This window comes from Polyodon spathula, chromosome 14 (assembly GCF_017654505.1).
Source record: "Polyodon spathula isolate WHYD16114869_AA chromosome 14, ASM1765450v1, whole genome shotgun sequence".
NCBI classification, from domain to species: Eukaryota; Metazoa; Chordata; class Actinopteri; order Acipenseriformes; family Polyodontidae; genus Polyodon; species Polyodon spathula.
Window position 1 is genome coordinate 7,964,373 of NC_054547.1, and position 13,840 is coordinate 7,978,212.

Below are 13,840 nucleotides of genomic sequence, written 5' to 3' on the forward strand. Positions count from 1 at the left end.
AATCCTGCTATTACAGACAGGGATTGGAGTAACCACACAACGGCCATGACTTTTGCAGACATTAATGTTCTGCTGACATAAGGGGGTTTAACACCACTGAGTTCTGAGCAAAATACAGGAGAAAATCTGTCCTGGGAGATGTCCGGTAGAAGGGTCCAAAATACGGGATTCTCCCAGGGAATACAGGAGAGTTGACAGCTCTGCCACTGCATCCTGAGACCCAAACTATTACTATTTTTAACCTTGACTCTGCTGACCAGCAGCGGGGCAAATACTTTTGCATCGCTGGATGGATTGGTAGGTTGTGTGTGGGCATTCAGACAAGTTTTGGAGTGGAGGATATGCTTTTAAGTAAATGTGTGCACGTATGCTTCCAGAGGAGACACCAGCAATATTTCAAGTGAGTGTAAAAAGCCTAACTCCTGAATCACTTCCACTTTGATAGATTTGCTCCCCTGCTTAGCAGCAAGTGAATACTGAACTTATCCATTTGCCTCACACACTTCCTAAGCATTGAATCAAATTATGATGCCAACACTCCATTGCCTCGCATTATGCTTGCATATTAGCACCACATTCCCATATGCTTATCTTGTAAAGATTAAACTATAAATCAGATAAGACATGAACCAAATTCAACCAAAAACAAGCAAAAAAAAATATCCTTCAGCCAAATATTTTCAGCACAGGGAGAAAATGATGAAGCCTCTGGTGCTATAACAAACTTGTACGTTTAGAGTCAAGCCAACCTACTTTGCTTGTTTTAGAAGAATAGAAAATGTCAGCAGTTTACATTAAAAGTTCTAACAGATCACCTAAAGATCTTCTTTAAGATCCTCTGTTAACTGTCACGATTATGTATTTCTGCTGCCATTATTGTCCTGGACACTTTGTTATATTGTCTGTGTGTACACTATTGTATATACCATGTGTGAAAGGATGAGTTTCTAACTGATTATTATAACTGGTGAGAATTTCTGAATGACAAAAAAAAAAAAATACAAAAAAGATAATAAAAAAATTAAACTTTTTACTTTTTACTTTAAAAAAAAAAAAAAAAAACATTTTGGAGATAAAACAGAAACCTTGTTTACTAGAACAAGTTTACGTCATTATATAAAATGTCCTTCACAGCACACAGAGAATTTTGGTAAATGGAAAATGTACCACACTTTGTGTCAGACAATAATTGATAAGAAAATAAAATGTTTGTAGGGAACTTCGAAATAATAAAAACATGTCTTCACATGGACTAGCAGCATAGTTTAAAAGCAAGGCAAGATATTTACCAAGAACACATGCCCCTTCATTAACACCTAATAGAATTTATTGTAAGCAATCATGCTTCTGCTGCAGCTAAGCAGTATTTTCTTGCTTGTAACCTTTTGCAATTTTAGCTAAGTTTGCAACTGATTAAACCACAAAGAGAACAGTACAGTGGCTCATTAAATAGCTGCTCTACTATGGATGATTAATGTCTTATCATCCTGTAGCCAGTGAAGGGGACCACCTTGAAAAACAGTTACAACAAAGTGATTTGCATTTGTCTTTAAGTTAATATAGAATGTGCAGTATGGTGCCGCTAAGTTCAACAGGGCAGTATGACAAGTTCCAAAATACATATTTTTCAAAAAGCACTATCCATGTTGATGATTAAACCCCCTGGCTCTTTATTAGTTGACGTTCAGATCACTGCTTATCCATAAATTGACTTTTTTTTTTTTTTTAAACCGGTACAGCAGTGTCTGGGATTACATGCTAACTATCTGAGACTTCTTGCTATTTATCTGATTCTATCATACAGCTTGAGGATTCAAAGCACAGACTACCAGTTGGGAAAGGCATTGGCATATGGAGCTCTTGGGGTTTTTAGCCACTCCAGACCAACCCCCGGCCATCTATACTTGTTCTGCAGGTAATCTGCTATTGGACATACATGGTTCTAGTTGTCCAGAAGCAGCTCAGATCTAAACAGTGTACTAAAATATCCATGTGTCACATCAATGTATTACATTTCCTTACCTGTGGGGTTTCTGCTTTGAAAATCTCTATACACATTTTTTTTTTTTTTTTATATCAGATTTCAGTAACAATATACGGTATTTGCCTTGCTTTCTTGGTTGTACAAAGTTGTAGCACTTTCGCAAGTTAGATTGTGCATCATTGTTTATGGTGGACTTATAAGTTGCTTTACAAATCGTGTGCCTTTCTGCTTCTTTACTGAAACCATGGGACCAATAAATGAGGTAAATACTTCCTCTGTCCAGCACAAGATAGCATTGAGGGAAGCCAAATACCTGTGGACATAAGTGGAGGGCTGCTCTACATTCTTATAAATAATAAAAGCTAAGAAACTCATTGGGTATACATTTAAGTTAACTAGCATTCATGCTGATCTGTGGTTATCCTTGAAGTTGTTTGAAATGGTGAAATGAATATTGGAATTTGCATTATTTGCAGGGAGTGCAGCCTTTCATGGCCTTCCCAAAGAGCCCTGATGTTTATCTGCAAGCCATTTAGTCATGCAAATAATAAATTGACAGACAGAATCAAGTGAGATGGAGTAAATACAGTATGCTGAATTTAAATGAAGTCACGGCAGTTGTGGCAGAGAATATCTGAAACTTGTTTTTAAACATAATTTTAGAGGACGCCCATTTAACTGTTCATTTCTGTTTGCAAAGTTATTTCTGGTTTGGAATTTGTTTGCATGCCACTAACTTTTTATTTGCTTGTGCGTTGCACGTCAGGGCCGCCGAACATACCTCTCTATAGAGCCAAAAGCCACACATTGGCTATGTTTACAATGACCTTTGGGTCTTAGAATTATATGTTCTCTTGAAAGAATTGTGATGTCATTGTACCATCTTATGGTGCATCCTCAAATAAACTAAAACACAAAGGAAACTTAATTTCCACAATAACAGCACTGTAAACATATAAAGCTATATCATCTTTGTTGAAAATATACCCTTTGTGGATTGATATATTCCTGAGATGAAAAAATGCATTTCATGGGAACAAAGTCAAATTGCCTTTAATTTTTTTTAATTTTAATATTTATTTATTTATTTAAGGACAGTTGAGCTGATTTGTATGGATTCAATTAACACATACTGAATGGTATGTTAACTTAATCCATATGAAAACGAAACTATCAGTGCAGAAACTCAGTCAGAGAAATTTCAAATGTGAGATTTCTGACAGGATGTGGCTATAATAAGAGCTGCCAGACTCTTGTTCTAACAAGGTAACAAAACACTGCTTGGAGGGTTTGACACATGAAACTGTGTGTGCCAAGTTATCAACTAAGCCCTTTTAAGCAACTAACTTGCAAAATCACTCAAGGTGACACATACTAGCATTGATGACTTCAAACAGTGCACTTATTTCCTCTGTTTGTTGTATTAACTTGGTTTTCCAAATGATTTTCTTTCCAGGTAAGGTGGTGTAGATATGACAATGCATTGCAAATATCTGTCAATTCTACAGTTTCTACTGGGCAAGGCTCTGCTCGAAAGTGAAAAACATAGCAGCAGTTGGTCATGTCAGATTGAGCCCAGGCCTGCTATCTAAATGACTATTCAGACTCAATCTTGTGTTTAATGTGGAATTACCTGCAAAAGGCAATAATGGCTCTTTGTTGGATCCATGAAACAGATTTGATGGTTTGGAAGGTTATTACCATTACCGTTATGGCAATCAAGCAGATATCATTGACACAGCAGGTAAATGTACTGTAACTTCCTTACTCTTTAAATATTAACAGAACTTGCTTCCGAAAACAAAATCTTTTTTCATAATTTTTCCTTACATCGCTGAGAGAAAATGCTATAGTGTGACTCTTTGAGTTATCAGATGTTTAAATCTGTAAGGCTATCCACAGCTGCTTGCCTGAGAAAATTATTATCCGTGCGACTTCCAGCAGCTCCCTCTTAAAGCCATTTCTCTTGAGTTTATTCACTTGATAATTTTGTAGAGAAAAGACCTTCCACCCAGCCCCAGGCAGGGAGTCAAAAAGAGGAAAAATCTGCTCATTAAATGAAGCTGTTTCAAGAATGTATTGCCTTGAAGAAGCATTTGTCACAAAAGAGTTATTATGAAGGATTTTTTTGACACATGGCTTAAATTATTTCAGAGATGACTGATTCTTAGCCTGGGGGGAGGAGTGTTATTGTTGCAGGCTTTTACAATGGGCTCTGTTGTAATAATGAATGTATGGCGAGGATACTTCAGTATACCTTAAAAAATGTTTCATTGGACTCAATCAAGTGAGAGATTTTACCTTTTTTAAAACTTTATCCAGGTATCCAGCAATCACTGTTCATAACGGTTTCTTAAATGCCTTTTCAAGCCCAGCCAAATACTGACTGAGGCTTGTTTAGACAAATATCTTAAACAGTTTAACATCAATGTGTCTTAGAATGTCTCCCAACAGACATGTTGTATTTATCAAAAAGTTACAACAACAAGTACACTGTCAAATCAATGTCAATACACACCACGTTCCATGAGTGCAGTAAATAACAACTGGATTTGTCTTTGATTCCTCCTTAAGTATGTGGAGAAGAAAATAGGTGTATTGCTGATACAACAACTGACACAACCAATTACCCAGAAAGACTCCTGCATGGATCAGGCAGTTGATGTTTGGATAAGCTCCACTTCACTCACTATCATCTCACTTCTTATGACATCTATGCTTAAACTAGAGCGCCAGAGGTACTTTTTATTTATCTACAGTAAGTTACTCAGTACTGAATCACTGGCAAGATGCTCTAGTCATAAAACAACACAATGTGGGGAATGTTTCAAGGCCATTTGAGAGGTTCTGCATTAAACATGATCCTTTTTTTCCAAGCTTACAGTTGAATTGAAAAACACCTGCATGCTGCACAAAACCCGTATTCTAATATAATAACGAACTGTATTAGCCACTGAATGTTTAATTAACGCAATTAGATCAGTGATGTAAACACGGTATCCAACTTTATAGGTGGTCCAGTGGCTCTGTGGACTACACTCTAAATCCAATTTAGCAGACATACTATAAAATCCTATAGTAGACATACTATAAAACCTAATTGTATTAGTGCCCCTTATTATGCATTTCCTGATAAAGTTCCGGATGTTAAAGGAAAAACTGTAAGGAAGTTCCCAGAATATCCCTGTTTTTTCTTGATGGCTAAAACACATTATGGCCCAGATGGCATAAAAAAGGTTTTGTATCAATCCTCTAAAATCACCTGGAAAACTTGGTTGTATTTCTGGAAGGAGAATCCGCCCACTAATCAACACATCATACCCAAGTGCCATAAAAACTCTTTGGCCTCTCAGTCACGTGTGGCAAGGGCCAAACAGGGAGATAGCCATCTATAGAGCCTGGAGGATGGGCTACCCTCAGCCATGGATTCCCTAAGGTTTCCTCCTACCAGAGGAGGGGTTTTTCCTTACCCAAGTGCCGAGCGGTTCATATTTGTGGCAGGCCGGAGAGGCCGGGTTCTCCATCAGTGCATTTCATGTGCGGGGGGCGGGCCTGTGTTTCAGCCGTGTTTCATGGTTTTGTCACAAATGAACCTAAAACCTGTCTTCCCTTGACAAGGTGCAATCACTTTTTTTGAGTGAAAGCTGTACGCGGCAGAGATAGATGTCTTTTTGATAGAAACAGTTTACTTTATTTGAAGTCTTCCCACTGATGATGGGAATGGGACTGCAAATAAGGTATCCCTGCTAGATGTGTCCGGACATCTTGCAGGTATCAAGTAAAGGCTGTTGTCTCTCAGGCTGTTGTCTCTGTCTGTTGCTAGATTGTCCTGTCATGGCCTTCACAGAACCACTCAGAACTGAACCAGAAAAGGAAGATGAATTCTGCTGGAATAGGGCTGATTTCCATAACTGGGAGAATCTAAAATGAATGAATGAAGTGCCCTACTTACAACTGTATTATGATATATTCTTTTTGTTAGTATGCAATATAATATGATATACCCTGTTATTAGTCAATTGTATTATTGTTTAACATGCTGTTTGTAATCAGTAAGAATATCATTAGTGGAACTGGATGAAGGCTGTGTAGGAGAGTTAATTGCTAAAAGGTCATGCTGGCAGGCTGAAAAGTCTTGAGTCTCTCTTATCAGGAGGTAGAATCTCTAAAATAAACACGAAGCCTTCCAGTTTAGTGAAGCACAGGAGAGCAGCTGACTCTATGAAAATAGCCAATAAATCCAGGGGCAGTTGGCAATGAATTAAAGGAAACAGTTGTTCTAGATTTTACATTAATGAAAGAATAATAAGAAGTCTATTAGTAGAAAGGTTATAAAGATTTGAAACTAACAGAATACAGTGCAGAAATTAACTTGAAGAAAAACTTTAGTCACAACATAAAGGCACCAGTCTGTGTCAGGCTATAGTAGGCTTGACAAAGAGAAGGTAATTAATTTTGGTAACCTTGTTTGTTTGAAGGGCTAAGTGGGGGTAGTTGAAGGACTCTTAGCCACTAATGCAAGTTAGAACGGTTGGGAGGTTCTGAAATCCAAGATTCCTATAATAAATGAACTCTTACATGATAAATAATACCTCATGGTACAAGAAAAGATATTAGATATTAAACACATCTTTCTAGGTATTTACATTATACTTCTACTGTATTCACATGCATGCTGTGCTCAGGTACTCCCTGAAACAATAAGTTCAAACAAGTTCACCTTATATAGTTTGGTGAAGTGAGAGAGATGGACTGTGGAATGATGGCTAATTGATCATATAGAAGGAGTTACCAGGGGTTTTAATAATGTTATTTACTCAAAGGACAGGAACTGTCATGGCAGAATAATGTTTGAGATTTAATTAAGACTCTATAAAAACTGAGGTAAAACCCCAGTCAGGTGTCTTCAACTTGCTAACCACAAGCTGATGTGATCCATGCTCTGAAGAGCTCTGATCCAGCTGATTGGTATTGGTGGCTTATTTAAAAGTATTTGCCATTGAAGACAGTTCCTGTCCTTACATTATATTCTGCACTTCCATATATATTTTTGGGAGGTAGGAACTATTTTGAATTGATCTCTCTTTTATATTGATGCACTGCTAGAAGGTATAGGTTTTATATTTTAGCCGTGGAGAAGTGAAATATTGGATGCTATAGGATTTAGTGGTGGGCATTTTTAGCTTTATGCATGCATAGCTTAAGGGCAAAACATGTTATAACCAATGAGATATTGATGTATTAACGCTATTACACCTGTTAAGGCACTGGACCTCCCAGATTGCCTATCAGTTGGGATTCAACGTAGTCTGTGTCTACTCAATCAATTTTTAAGCATTTAATAAAACTGAAGGAGTACTGATACTACTCTGATTCATTAAAACTTAAAATCGAATGAGTCTGTGAGAGCTTTTTGATTATTAAAAGTCATCTGGATACATTGCAAGCCCAGTGCACAAATGATCCACTTACAGGAGTCCAAAACATCTCTATGTCCTCCTGAATGTCTCCCCTGAGTTTAAGAGTGTTCTTAGAGTATATATATATATATATATTTGCCGGTTTTGTCTTTTGGGGGGAGGTGGCCCTGTGAGCCACTTCCTATGCGTGGCATTAGACTACATGATGTCATCATGTTTCGCTAGCTGGCCAACACTGCAGATAGCTGTCAGCGGCCAAATTCATTACCACCCTTAAATCACCTGTTCAATTGCAATTTAAATTATCCACATTGCGGATTCTCCATACTGAATTGGTGAGTCAGAGCAAGATATTAAAGAAGTGAATAAAACATAAATAATGGTTTATCAAATATCGCTCAGAAGTCCTGAGAGATTCTGCAGAAACAGCTACAAATATTGAACATTATATTGGGTGCTGGGCAGTGCTGTGGCTTCACTGCTGTATTTGTGCTTAACCTGATTCAGGTAAATATGGTAAGCAATAAAAATGCATCCTCATCTTCTTCCCATTTTTGGTCAACAGTTTTATTCACAGCCCCACCCTCAGTCTCTCTGCTGCTGACATCCTGGACATTCAAGAGCTGTACCACTGTTTTGAACCCGGATTGGGGAACTTCCTTAGTATTACTCTTATAATTTGATGCTTAAACATGACTGGTAAACAAGTACCTGGAGATGTTTGTCACAGAAGACTTAACAGTATCTTGGTGTCGTACGCTTTTGCATTGTGGGAGAAAGGAGTCAGTCAGAAACTTCACTTACCTGTTATAAATATCGTCATCCTCACCGCCCCAGCCCCAGTACTCATTTGGGAAACCGTTGATTTTTAGAAACTGGACTTTGCTGAGACCCGAAACCCCTCCAAAATAACCAGCGTAAGGTAACCTACAAAAAAAAAAAAAAAAAAATGGTGCTGTTACTCATACCTTGGGATATCCTAAGCTTGATAGATTTATTTAATTATGTACATTTATATAATATTACTACATCTTGAATTTTCTAAATTGTAAAACACCCACTGGTAGAATCATTTTATTATTTTTTTTGTTGTAGTTCTAAATCAACAGTTTACTGGAGACAATGGAGGCCGGGAGTCCGTTGGAAGAAATACGCTGATCAATTATTGCAGTATCCCTGTAGAGTGTGAAATCCAAGTACAGTAGATAGATACACTGATGATCATTTCATAAAGAGACACAGTTTAAAATTAGGTTAGTCAATACATCAACGAATTGACGCAAATTGCATAAAAGCAATATATATTACTGTTAACATAATGCATTAAAAGCTGCACACAGTATGTACTCTATGTCCATGTTCCATAGCGACAAGCTGACACAAAGTGCACTGAAGGTAGAATTAAACCTCTCTCCGTGTTTGATGCCTTTTGTCCTCCTTCTTCCATTTGAGTCAAGCAAAAGGGCACAGGGCTTTGCTTCCACGCCTCTGGCCAGGTCAAGCAGAAAATAAGAGAGAACGGTTACAAGCTTCAAAGCATCTGTTCTGTTCTGAATTGAAATTCTCCCCAGACCTCTTGCTTATGCAGTGTGAGTTCAACAGCACAGAGCAAGAGCAAATGAAAACACCATGTTGGAGAACAAAAGGTTGCGTTTCAGAAGAAATTTGGCATGTTACTCTATCAGATTGTTCTTTATTGGTAATTTTCTATAAATTTAAAGGTTACAACTTTTTTTTGTAATTGTACATAATTATTTTTTTAACAGTGTACTACATCCCCAACAAATGTTAGCTGTCCCATGTTATTCAAGAGCATTTGACTATGTATATAAAAATGCTTACATTTATGAACTTTGACTTAGACACTTTTTTTTCCTTGGTTTATACATATTTCCAAGGTAGTGATGTTTCCTGTTATTATGCAAATCAGAAATGTATCTGTTGGGTCTCACTCTGCAAACACACGTACAGAGCAGAATGGTGATTAGTGCAGCTGAATTGTATTGTTAAGATAAGTATGGCATGCATTGTGTTTTTGGTAAAACTCAATCTTCTATTGCATTGAAAGTGCTAAGCCAAGCATGGCAAGTTCTCTCAAATGCCGTATTCATTTTAAAATTTCTACACTAAATGTCACTCACAATTCAAACATTGCCTTTGGTTGGTAAATACTGCTCCAGATTAATTGAAGACATGGAGAATACAGGACTGCTGTGCATGGGTAAACACGAGTAAGAGAATCTTATAAGCCACGAGGGATACTGATCCAAAATGGTTATGACTAGTCTCAATATTGTTGTGTTTGTCATCTCATTTTCTGCAGTTATGTGCAAATAACATGCGCATGCATGTACAGTAGCATCCACACACACACAAACACACACACACATTCGGTTTCTTAATTAGCGCACACACATATAACATGCTGTGCAACCTTGTCTTTATTTGTAGATAGAATGTCCTGGTAATTTTGGGACACCTTTATATAAAACTTTTTTTTTTGGAAACAAAGCACCCCCTCAGAATAATGTTGTGGAAATAGCATACCTGATGGAATAGTTAATAAATATGAAGTATTTTGATTGAATTCATAAAATATCATTGCTATACCATCCACCTCATATTATTGATCGAACGAGTTCAAATTAGAGATTAAACATGGCAGGCCTGACAGAACTGAAGACAGAAAAAATGGAAGTTCAGTTATTGTCATGGAATAGAAGTTGACATGGAAATAAAAAAAAAAAAAAAAAAAAAATAAATCCTGCAATCATTTTGCACATATTATAATATGGATTACAATTTGAACTTAACTCAGCAGAAAATTAAATATCTTCTTAGTATAAATACAACATAAATCCTGTAAGTATAGAATAGTGTAATAATTGTATGGCTTAAACAACAACCACCTGACTGAATAATGCTCTAGCGTGTAAAATAAATGAAACGTGGATGATTTTAATATATATATTTATTTATGTATTTATTTTTTTCCAGGCCACACTTCCTTGACACACACACACACAAAAAACACACAACCATATGAGTATGCAGTGACAATCTCTTGCAACATTTGGAAATGAAACAAAAATAACAACTCTCCCTTAAGAATTATTGCATGCCTTGAGCAATTAAATAGCCTGTGCATTGTGTCAGTAGAAGGGAAAGATATTTAGACAGATCTACAGCACCACTTGTCTTCTTAAACCAGACTTAGCATACAGGTGTGTGTGGGAAATAGATTAGTCTTTAAATCCTTAATAAAAAATAAATACCCTGAATGCTAAAAGCATTATTAACTTCTGTCTGGTAAAAAAAAAACACGAAGAGACAAGGTGTCAAGATTTTTTCCACTTTAGCACAATGTAACAAAACAAACTAAAATTGCAGAAGAAACAATTATGACTTGTCATCACAGGAGCACCATATATTATAGCACCCCCATTCAAACTTTAATTAGTTTCAAGTTGCTGCCACCTTGGGAATACTTTTCTTAACAGGGTAATATATTGGCCTAGATTCTCGAAATCTTGCTGTACTCGAAATTGACATTTGCACAATTATTATTATTTTTTTTAGAAAGGAAAAACCCGCCCAATAAATATAACAACCAGAAATAAACAACTCAGACATTTCATTTTAGAATTGTAATTGGCGTTTTTCCTTAGACAATTAGTCTTACTGCTACAACTATGAAGATTTTCTAAAAAAAATAAATAAATAATTGAAGACCATGGGAGATACTTTAACCCTTATTCCCTGAACATTTAAATTTTTCACACATTCATATTACAGACGTCACTGAATCTTGCCTTAATCCTTCAGCAGTTATGTAGGTCACACATGTTTGAGATTTGTAGGCTGGCTAAAGTGGCTGTTGCTGCAAACTGGGGAGGATGGCAGAGCTACAAAACATGGGGTCTGCATGTAGGGTCTCCTAGGGCAGCATGACTGTATTATGAAAATTACTGAAGTAGATCTTACTTTTTCAACTTGCACTTTACTGCCTTGCACAGCAATGTCTCCTAAAACGTACTGCCAGTTTTCAGATTCTTTGTTTTTTCAGAATGGATGTGTTTCCTCTGGTGATGTGCTGAACCTACGCTCTCAGGATATGCTTTTCCAAAGGCTGCTTGTCAATTAACTCCAGAGTACTGGAGTCAACTTCAAATCTTTAACATCTCAATTGGTTGTTTATTTGAATGCTTCTTTTAGCTGGTTTTATTAAATGCCCAGTGCTCAGTGTGCAGCATATTTGACATTGAGTAAATAGGTATGGGAATATATTAGGGGCTGCAATGGGTTACATTTGAATCCACCATTTCTAAGACTTCACAGGATCACAGACATTCATGACTTACGTCGGAACACTTAAAGTTGCTGAAATCAATGGACATGGTGCTTTGAATGGTATATACATATGGCTTTGTAGAAGAATAACATTTTACCTAATAATTGATTAATTATATCTATCAAAATATTATATGTGCAGTCGTAATTATAGCACTGTTTTCATTCTAGGGGCTCTAAAAAATGTACCAAATAACAAAAAATTTATTAAGATAGTGGCAGTTCTGCTCTGTTGAAACTGCTAAATTACTAAAAACAATTAGCTTCTTCACAGTTATTATTTATTTAGTTATTTGTTACTTCTTTAAAGCCACTATAAAAGCTAGCAACCCCACAATTCAAATCTAATTCCAGCCCAAGTTGTGCACATCACTCGCTTGAGGACACCAGTTACGGTGTCTCTACATCTTCCAGGACACTCACAGAAATGAGATTGGTTTGTCTCATTGATGCTTTTCCAGGTTCATTTTCTAAGAACAAGTAAAAATGATCTCCCAGTGGGAGTCATTAGCAAGCTGTGCTGTCGAGGTGACACAGATGGAAGTACTGTACAGATGTGTCCCAAAAAAAGTTTTGACGTAGTGCCATGTTAAACTTTATTGTTGACTAGCCACCATACAACTTTTGTTAGTGATAAATGTCAGTTATCTATTTGCTCTGACTTTTTATTTACCTGAACCCGAATTTATCCATAGCGATGGCAAAGTGCCGCGGCTGGTCATAGCAGTGATACAGGTTGCGATCATCCATGGGGATCAGGTCCACATCGCTGAATATGAAGCAATCATACTCTGCATCCTTCAGGGCTTCTTTATATCCGATGTTCAGCAGCTTCGCTCTGTTGAATGTGTCCTCTCCATACTAGGAAAAACAAGAAAGCATTTCTGCGTTAAAACAACCCCTTTCATCCCTTTTCTTTTCGATTTGCTTTGCACTTCACTTTTTCTTCATAACAGATCCAAAAGAAAAGTGTAGCCTCTTTTTAAGACTTCTCGGTAAGATTGTAAAAAAACAAAACAAAAAAAAACCCATCGTCCCAGATAGAGTTTAACCAGAAAATGTATATTGTGTTTGTGTTAACAGTACATACTACAATGAATTATGGGCCGCAATAACATCAGCTGTGATGAAGTACTAATAAGTTCTACATATGTGTACACACTGTGAGCTGTCAGGCGGTGAGTGATAGTAGTTAGGCAATGCACCCTTCATGAGTTGCTGCCAGTATCTATATCAATACAATACAAACACCAAAAGAAAATGCTGACTTCAGTGCTGCCTCACCAAAACAAAAAGTACCACAGCAACGCTCTGGTGCGCTCCAGCCCTATTACACCCCTTGTCCCTTACCGGGGCTAATAAGCACCTACAATACACTAGAGTGCTTAAAGTGAAACAAATGATTCACTCTTAATACAACACCTAATTGGAGAAGTCCAAATTGGAGACTTGAGAGATTTATGGACGCATGTAAATATTTATGGAAATATGTAAAGATAAAATAGAGCCTTACGTATGCTTTTCTGTCTTTCTCTTCAGTCACAAAAGCCAGAAAGGCATTAATCCCAGGGTGCCTTTTCCTTTACATGTTCCACTTTCCCTGTGGATGTAATTCATTTCAAATTGTTCCAACGAAAACAGCTCAGGCTGGGATTGACTGGGATAACCTATATTTGACAAGCACCATCCAGCCTGTCAACACGCTGTTCCTCTGAGAACATCACTGAGGGAGGGACTGCACAGCAGAACTCAAGTAAAAGAGGGCATTTCACAATGGATTCAAATGGTTCATTCCACTTGGCAATACAAGCTTAATGCTTGGAGAAATAGGTCTACCCCAAGGAATATAATGACTGGAAGCAACTTTGGTCTCTCTAAGTTGAGGCCAGTAACCCTGACAAACTCTCCCCGGCACACACACGCTCACTGCCATGGCAGAAACTTACATGGAACAGCATCACTCGCGTGATTTCTTTTTTGCAATAATCCACAGAAGACTAAAAAGAGTTATTAGGTTTTTCGGTGCAGGTACATCTTGACATCTGCCAGCCCGCGTGGTCATTTATCAAACTCTGTCTTGGGAATA

General features: G+C 37.2%; 1 protein-coding gene across 3 annotated transcripts in view; it reads right to left on the bottom strand.

Annotated features, from left to right (window-relative positions):
- The window catches only part of LOC121326361 (beta-1,4-galactosyltransferase 2-like), an 84,930-nt gene that overhangs the window by 10,036 nt on the left and 61,054 nt on the right, over positions 1 to 13,840 (bottom strand). For all 3 annotated transcript variants that reach the window (XM_041269610.1, XM_041269609.1, XM_041269608.1), the window contains 2 exons: positions 12,428 to 12,615; positions 8,209 to 8,331 (listed from right to left, as the gene is read on the bottom strand). In XM_041269610.1, the coding sequence (XP_041125544.1) occupies positions 8,209 to 8,331; positions 12,428 to 12,615 (311 nt within the window). The remainder of the gene's footprint in view (positions 1 to 8,208; positions 8,332 to 12,427; positions 12,616 to 13,840) is intronic.